The sequence below is a fragment of the Zingiber officinale genome, chromosome 1B (genome assembly GCF_018446385.1).
Source record: "Zingiber officinale cultivar Zhangliang chromosome 1B, Zo_v1.1, whole genome shotgun sequence".
NCBI lineage: Eukaryota > Viridiplantae > Streptophyta > Magnoliopsida > Zingiberales > Zingiberaceae > Zingiber > Zingiber officinale.
The window spans coordinates 78,868,868-78,878,079 of record NC_055986.1 but is presented as its reverse complement, the minus strand read 5'-3'; the positions used below and the strand labels follow the sequence as shown (position 1 = coordinate 78,878,079).

Below are 9,212 nucleotides of genomic sequence, written 5' to 3'. Positions count from 1 at the left end.
TCGACTGTTGATTCTCCATTATGCTCGAGTTTATAGCCGCTGCTCGGCTTTGGAGTCCTTATCAAGAGTTTATAGTCACCGCTCGACTGCTGATTCTCCATTGTGCTCGAGTTTATAGCTGTCACTCGGCTTTGGAGTCCTTATCAAGGGTTTATAGTCGCTGCTCGACTGTTGTTTCTCTATTGTGCTTGAATTTATAGCCAATTTTCAGTTTTGGAGTCCTTATCAAGGGTTTATAGTCATCGCTCAACTTTGAACTTGGCCGATCGGTGCAAGAGTCTAGGACACTTAATTGATTTTTCATTCATTATTCCCTGCATTACTGAAAAATACTTTGTCAATTTACATGAATGTGCTCACGAAGCCTTTTAGTCCGCTCGGTGGCTGGGGTGAATTTGGACCTCCTCCTTTTCATCGTAAACTAGCATAGGAGGCTCTTCTAGAATCGCATTTATCTCCAACCGCTATGTCTTTCAAGTGGCCTTTGCCTTGGACTTAACCATCTTAATGTAGCACCACTGAGCAGCTAGTTGGTCACCATTGACTTCACCCACCGACTTGTCCACCAAGAATTTGATCTTTTGGCAAAAAGTGGATACTATAGCCCAGAACTCGTTCAGGGCCAGACGACCCAATATAATGTTGTAGGCGGACAGCACATCCACCATGATAAAATTTGTTGTCCTTATCCGCCTGAGTGACTCCTCTCTGAGTGATATGGCTAATTGAGCTTGACTAATTAGCAATACTTCATTGCTTGTGAACCCATATAGTGGTGTCATCATAGGCTGCAAGTCGCTCCGGTCGATTTGTAACTGGTCGAATGCCTTCTTGAATATGATATTCACCAAACTATTTATATCTATAAAATTTTGGTGAATATTGTAATTAGCTATTACTGCTCGGATGATCAAGGCATCATCATGAGGGACCTCCACCCCCACTAAGTCCCGAGGACCAAAGCTGATCTCTGGTCCCTTGGCCTTCTGCATACTGCACCCGATGGCATGTATCTCTAATCGTGGGGCATACAATTTCCTCGCCATGTTGGAATCACCATCCGTTGGATCACCGACGATCATCCCAATGTTGTCCCGTGTAGCATTACTCCTATTCTCTGCCTCCCATGTTGAAGGTCGAGCCTACTCGGTGAAAACCCAGGCGGGACTCACATTACCTCTATTCTGAGGCTGGTGTTGACGATGCTCGGTCGTTGGCCTCTCTTCTTCATGACATTTGCCAAATCACCATCGGTGATGCCTATCAAGAGAGGGTGAACGACGACGATATTCTCAAGGAGCTGGTCGACTTGAGACTGACCTTAAGTGTAGCAGTCCCGGGTATTATGCATCGCTGAACGATGATAATGTTGGTGCAATATTCCCTAGGTCAAGGTTGACCTGTTTGACTGGGCTTGAAGTGAGTCAAGCTTGAGTCTTGATGATTTGGTTTCGATGTTTGACAATACTTGTAGACAACACATGAACATTGCAGGAGTAATTGTTCATGTGGGGAGATTGTGAAGGAGAGTCAAGTAGGTTAAGGTTGACTGGATACTTGACTGAAAATCTTAGTGAGTGAAGCTAGGTGAAAGTCCTGGTGAGTGAAGCCAGGCAGATAAGAAGACCTAGTGAGTGAAGCTAGGCAGAAGGGAAATCCTGGTGAGTGAAGCCAGGTGAAAGTCCTAGTGAGTGAAGCTAGGCAGAAGGGAAGTCCTGGTGAGTGAAGTCAGGCACGGGGAAATCCAAATGGGTCAAGGTTGACCAGACATCTGGTGAAAGTCCAAATAGGTCAAAGGGATTGACCGGATACTTGGCAAGAGGAGAAAAGTCCAAGTGAGTCAAAGGGATTGACCAGACACTTGGTGAGAGAGTCCTAGCTGGTCAAGGGTGACCGGATACTAGGTTTTATGTACCAACAAGTCATGGTTGACTGGATGTTGGTTTAGGGGGATTTGAACTTACTTTTGGGCAAAAACCAAGATCTGGATTGATCAGCCGATTGATCCAGCAGATCTGGATCGATCAGTCGATCGATTGGATCATGCCCAATCGATCAGCTGATTGATCGGGTGAGTCCCCACGAACAGAACCCCTTTGGATCGATCCGTGGATCGATCCAGAGGTCCCAATCGATCAGTGGATCGATTAGGAGCTGCTGTTTGTGCATGATAAGCCTTGGATCGATCAACCGATTGATCCAGGCTATTCCAGAGAGCACAGAGGCACTTTGGATCGATCGGTTGATCGATCCAAAGCCTCCCCGATAGATTGGGAGCAATCCAATCGATCGGGATCCGACCGTTGGCGTCGTATTTACCTGCAAGCGAGCGTTTCCTTCAGTAGTGCTTACACGATTCATCTCCGATCTTCACCAACGACTCCACAGCTCTCTCTCAAGTTCAGATCGCCAGTTCTTGAAGATTCTTGGAGGTTCTTCCAAGTCAAGAGGCGGATCAAAAGCAAGAAGAGAAGTTAGGGTTAGGGTTTATTGTAAGCTTTTGCTTGTATTTCATATCCTTTCCTTTCTTCTTGTATTGAGAGTTTGTAAAGGCTTCTCCTCCTTCGGTAGTTACCGTAGAGGAGTGTGTTTCATAGTGGAGGGTGTGTGAGTGTGTGGATCCTTGGATTAGTCACCTCTTGTGAGGTGGATACCAAGTAAAATCTATTTGTTAGTGTTGTATTTTGTTTCTTGTATATTTCCGCTGCACATCTTTGAAGAAACAAGCAACGCTAACCACGAAGCACGCGATGAGCTATTCCCCCCCCCCCCCCCCCCCTCTAGCTACTTTCCGGCCCCAATAGATAAGAGCATAAAAGTGATGTCCAAGGTCTACCTTTCGCGGCCTCCGACCGCTCTACTTCCAGATGTTGCACAGCGTGGGCCTGGGGCTCTTGGAATGGCTGAGTCGCTCCCGCTTGGGGGCCCTTTGGTGGTTGATGCGTTTGAGCCACCCGACACTCAGGGGCGTCTGTTGGCTCAGGAATGGCTTCCTTCTTTCGAGCTCCTTGGACCTCCTCCACGTTGACATATTCGCTAGCCTTCCAGAGCAACCGGTCGAAGTCCTTTGGTGGTTTTAAGATGAGTGAGTGAAAGAAATTTCCCTTTGTAAGTCCCTGTGAAAAGGCACTTACCAAGATCTCTAAGGTGGTCGATGGGATGTCCATGGCCACCTAGTTGAACCTCTTGATGTAGACCCTCAATGCTTCCTTGGGCTCTTGCTTCACAGTGAACAAGTTAATATTCATCTTTTGGTAACGGTGGCTGCTAGTAAAATGGTCCAGAAACGCCACTCGGAAGTCCTTGAAGTTGTGGATTGATCCGATTGGCAGTCATCTGAACCACCTCTGTGCTAATCTAGAAAGAGTGGTGAGAAAGACTCAGCACTTCATCCTATCGGTGTATTGATGGAGTGTGGTCGTATTGTCGAACTTGATCAAGTGGTCCTCTTGGTTGGTTGTTCCATTGTACTCTCCGATCGTCAATGACATGTAATGTCATGGTATTGGGTTGTCCAAGATCACCTACGAGAATTGTCTATTAATCCACTCAGGGGAGTCATCAAGCCTAGGTGCATCGTCAGAGGAGGATCCCTGTTCTCTATCTGTTGGCCTTGTTCCTTTGAAGGGGTGTGGAACAACACTCGATAAAAAGGGATCGGCGCATTTGGTGCATCTCCAAATGTGTCGGTCGGCTTGTTGTTTGGTATGTGAGCGGTGGTGTTTTTCGCTCAGCCTTGATGCCCTACCTGTCATCCGGCTGCTGACGCCATGGGTTCATTTGCTTAGCAATTAGCTATCGCCTACTGCTGCTGCTCTAACATCTTGGTCGCTCGTGCTCATACCAACATGTCCAATTCCTCTTGCATCAACGTCACAGTCATAAGTCATCCAACGCCCTCCATCTTTACGTCTCAGATATAAGTTAAATTCCCATAGACATATGATCCTGTCTGAAAATGGTGAAGACAACTGATTGGGGATGTGGATCTGTGGTTGAACGTGTGAAGACTCCACTCTGCCCTACAAAACCAAGAACGTCAGTGCCGAGCTAGGGAAGGGATACCGGTATTGGCTCTCTGATGCTCAAGTTAGTCACTGGCGATAGTGAAGATCAAAGGAAACTGTAGTAGCAACAAGAGCATAATCACAAATAATGTACCACCGTCAGTGCATGGACTCTCTTTATATAGTTCTCCAATAGCAAATGTGCACACTTCTCAAATCATGTGCACGCTTTTCTAACTATCCTATGAAAAGACAAGTCAAAAAGTGTCCCTGATACTTTTCCTTAACAGGGCGTGTAAATCCCTGATATGACAGTAGAAGTTTCCACCGCATGATCTACCTGTTAACCATGCCATGTTGTCAGCAACACTGACTCCTAGAAGGATACGATGAGCTAAGCGAAGGGATCTCACTGTTTGGTCGAGTAGGTGAGCTGCTCAGTCGGGATTCCCCGCCCAGTTGCTCAAGGTTATTCTTCTTCATGATTATTCGACTCGATAGGTTGTTCCTCATCCGACCGGACAGGCGTTCTGGTCGAACTAGCCTTTAGTTGGTCGCCTCAATTATTCATTTGAACTCCTCTCTCTAATCATCCAACTATCACGGCGGTCGAGAAGGAGAGATACTCAGCTGGGATTCCTCGCCCAGTCGGATGAGCGATCCAATCGACCCGTTGCCACCCGCTCGGCCAACTTTGATGACCAAGTGATTCCCTACTTTTGACCACCTTGGCTTTGACTTCCACGTCGATCGTTTGTCCTATCCTTGACTCATCTTTAGTGAACCCCCCTTTGCCGCTGTATCATCATAATTTTCAAGCATTCCATAACTCGACAAAATTTTATTTTGTTGGCAATGAGAACATGGTAATGTGGGCTACCCATGATGCTAATGTTGTCCATATTAAAAGAGATAAAACAGAATTATCAAAATTGACCGGATCAAATTACCAAATCAAATCATATTAGTATTTGGATTATTCTAATAATTCTGTTATAATTATTATCAGAATTATTCTTAGAATAATTTTATTATTTATTAATTAGTTAATTGACCAAGTACTTTTTGAACATTATATATTGTATTGTCCTTAAGGCAAATATTAATGAACAATATATTTTATTATTTTCATATTATTTCTTGCTCTCTTCCTATTCTTCTTCTAACATGATATCAGAGTCAACGCTCTTCTGAGCCAACGCTCTTCTTCTTTACGACTCTCACCAAGTAAGGGAGAAGCGAGTTTTAATCTCTTGTGATTTTTTCCCCTCGATTTTAATTCCCTCCTCTCTCGTTTTTAATTTCTCCTTCTAATTTCCTCCTCCTCCTCCAAACAATAACAACCCCTTTCTTTTCTCCCACGTGCCGAACCCTCTCAGAATAATTCTTTACCCTCATAGCCCTAACTTCTTATTTTTCCTCAACTCCTCACGATCTAAGCACTTCAAATTAACCTTGTTCTTTTCTCTTACGTACTTTTCCCTTCTCAATTAACCTTTTTCTCCTACGTATTTTAATTTTCTTATTCTTCTCTATTTTTCTCCACTGTCATTGGACAAGTTATTTTTTATTTCAGATGTTAAATACTCAACGACATCAAAGAGGCCAAAAGTAAACTTCAGACCGATGTCAGATTTGTCACATCGTTGGTCATATTGGAAATATATGCCCTAAAAGACTTGATTGGTCTCGGGTAAAATGTCAAATTTATCTTGAAATTGGGCATTTTGGTATTTAATGTTCTAGTCCATTTGACTCAAATTTCATTGGTAGTTCTACAGCCTCAAGACAACCATCTATTTCACCTGTATATCCTAAAGTTCTTTCGTCTGTGCCTACTTGTGGCAAAACCTCAGAGTTTTTTCTACTGATTGGTATATTAACACTGGAGCAACGTATCATGTCATATCAGATTATAATATCCTTACAGATGTAATGTCATATTATGGCTCAGATACGGTGCAAGTAGGCGATGGTTCAGGTTTGCAAATTGCTAATCTTGAAAACACATATGTTCATTTATCTAATCAAACTTTTCACATGCGCAATGTCTTTCATGTTCCATCTATCACTAAAAATTTACTTTCTACACGTCAGTTTTATCTTGATAACAATGTCATTTTTGAGTTTCATCATAATCATTATCTTATAAAGGATAGAGGAACAAATGCTATTGTGTTTTATGGGAGAATCAAAATTGCCTCTATTGTCTTCAGAGTTCTTCAATCAAAGCTTTTGTTGGTGAACGCACAAATAAACCAGCTTGGCATGCTCGACTTGGTCATCCTTCCCTTTGTATTGTTCAATCAATCATTAATAGGTATGGTTTACCTACTTCTATTACCTCCTCTCCATCTCATTCATGTAGGGCATGCATGGAATCTAAAAGTCATAAGCTATCTTTCTCTTCATCTGATCATGTTTCTACTTTTCCACTTGAAATAATCCATTCTGATGTTTGGGGTCCTGCACCTATTTTGTCTAATCAAGGTTTCCAATATTATGTTACATCCATTGATCATTTTAGTAAATATACTTGGCTCTATCCTATGAGAAGGAAATCTAATTTATTTGATATATTCTGTAATTTTCAAATTCAAGTTGAACGATCTTTTAATCGTAAAACACTCTCTTTTCATTTTGATTGGGGAGGCGAATATCAAGCTCTCCATCGTCATCTTGTCTCTTGTGGAATTGTTCATCGAGTTTCTTATCCTTACACTCCAGAACAAAATGGCTTTGCTGAGAGAAAATATAGACATATAGTTGAAACTGCCTTAGCTCTTCTTCATCATGCATCGGTTCCGCGCAAATTTGGGATGAAGTTGTTAGCACTGCAGTATATCTCATAAATCGACTTCCTACTCCATTGCTCAATCATAAATGTCCTTTTGAAAAACTTTATAATCAAACATTTGATTACACTTTCCTTCGAATTTTTGGTTGCGCATGTTATCCATGGTTACGCGCCCTATTCTAACACAAACTTGACTCTCGTTCACTACAATGTGTTTTTCTTGGTTATAGCAATTTGCACCATGGTTATCGTTACTTGCATATACCACAGGACGAATTTATATTTCACGACATGTTACTTTTGATGAGTCTCTATTCCCTTTTTCGGTAGCTTCTTCAATCTCTCCTCCAGATACAACTGGCACCCTCTTAATGCCACCTAATATTATCAGAAGTGATGACATCCTAGGTCCTGCTCCGGAGCTCTCTAATAACTCTCCTATACCATCAGAATCACCTCAGGTTATTGGTCCAATCTTAGAAGCCTCGTCGATTGAAGATAATATGCTCTCTGGTTCTGGATCCTCGGATAATGCAAGTCCGTCATCTACATCACCATGTCAGCCTACTTCCTCGTCGTCATCAACAACTGGTTCAGATGATAATGCTCCTCGTCGCATGCTTCCCATTAGTGATATTTATGAGTGTTGCCCACCAAATGCAACTCGATATCCCCTTCCACGAGCTCTAGTGGTCTCTTCAAAATCTATTGAACCAACCTATTTTACACAAGCAAATAAGGATCCAAACTGGCGTAGTGCAATGGGTATAGAATTTCATGCACTTCTTCGCAATGGAACATGGACTCTAGTTCCGCGCACTCCCTCAATGAATGTTGTGGGCTCTAAATGGGTATTCCGTCTTAAGCATCGAGCTGATGGTTCTCTTGAAAGATACAAAGATTGACTTATAGCTAAAGGATTTAGTCAACAACCAGGTATTGACTTTAATGACACTTTTAGCCCAGTCATCAAAATTACATCTGTCAGACTATTATTATCAATAGATGTTAGTTCTAATTGGCTTGTATGACAATTGGACATTTCAAATGCATTTCTCCATGGTCATCTTGAGGAAACTGTATTTATGGAGCAACCACCTGGATTCATTCATCCACAATTTCCATCTTATGTTTGCCAACTCAAAAAATCCTTATATGGTCTTCGACAAGCTCCTCGTGCATGGCTTCATCGACTATCTAATTGGTTACAAGCTCAAGAATTTTCTAGATCAAAGACTGACCCGTCTCTATTTCACAAATATAATGATGGAAATATGATTTTTTTTCTTATTTATGTGGATGACATTCTGATAACCGATAATGATCACAAGGGTATCACAACTTTATTAAGTTTTCTCAATCAAGAATTTCCTACTCGAGATTTGGGTATTGCTCATTTTTTTTCTTGGTATTGAGCTTATTCCACATGAGGATGGCTATCTTCTCTCTCAGAGCAAATACATTACTGGACTTCTTCAAAGAGCCAAAATGGATGGAGCGCATCCGGTCTCTACACCAATTGCTATAAACAACTCTCCAACTTCATCCTCTCCTGCTCTATCTCATCCACAGATTTATCGAAGTATTGTTGGCGCCTTACAATATATCACTATCACACGCCATGATATTACTTTTGCGGTAAATCGTGCTTGTCAATTCATGCATGCTCCAACTGAACAAAATTGGGATAATGTAAAAAGAATACTTCGCTATCTCAAAGGTACTATTCTACATGGTCTTCTTTTATATCGCCAATTGTCTCGAGATTTACATGCATATAGTGATGCGGATTGGGTAAGTTCTCCTGAAGATAGACGCTCTACTAATGGATATGCAATATTTATTGGACGAAATCTTATCTCATGGAATTCGAAAAAGTAACCTACGATATCTCGTTCAAGCACTGAGGCAGAATATAAAGCTATGGCAAATACAACGTCAGAAATTATTTGGCTTCAATCACTTCTCTCTGAACTTCATCTTGCATCAAATATTGCACCAAAAATTTGGTGCGACAATATTGGAGCAACATATCTTACAGCAAATCCAATCTTTCATGCTCGTACAAAACATGTGGAAATTGATTTTCATTTTGTTCGTGAACATGTGGCAACTCAGTAGTTATCCGTCTCTTATATTTCTGCTAAAAATCAAATCGCTGACATCTTTACTAAGCCACTATCTAGACAACGTTTCAACAAGTTAGCAAGCAAACTCAACGTCAGAGATCTCCCGTTGAGTTTGTCGGGGGATAAAAGAGATAAAACAGAATTATCAAAATTGACCGGATCAAATTACCAAATCAAATCATATTAGTATTTGAATTATTCTAATAATTATGTTATAATTATTACCAGAATTATTTTTAGAATAATTCTGTTATTTATTAATTAGTTAATTGACCAAGT

General features: G+C 41.5%; 1 protein-coding gene across 1 annotated transcript; it reads right to left on the bottom strand.

Annotated features, from left to right (window-relative positions):
* Nucleotides 1-473: 473 nt before the first annotated feature.
* LOC122039085 lies at nt 474-3,167 on the bottom strand. Its single transcript, XM_042599099.1, has 2 exons — nt 2,837-3,167; nt 474-1,117 (listed from the first exon to the last, which is right to left on the bottom strand). Exons 1-2 carry the CDS (start codon nt 3,165-3,167, stop codon nt 474-476), a joined length of 975 nt encoding a protein of 324 aa, XP_042455033.1.
* Between the last annotated feature and the right edge of the window lie 6,045 nt (nt 3,168-9,212).

Bases quoted from the DNA above. Each gene is read 5' to 3' on its own strand.
- LOC122039085 (XM_042599099.1), bottom strand. From the start codon at position 3,167: ATGGACATCCCATCGACCACCTTAGAGATCTTGGTAAGTGCCTTTTCA. The intron at 1,118-2,836 runs GTAGACCTTGGA...CATGGGAGGCAG, and splicing joins GCGGTCGGAGGCCGCGAAAG to AGAATAGGAGTAATGCTACA.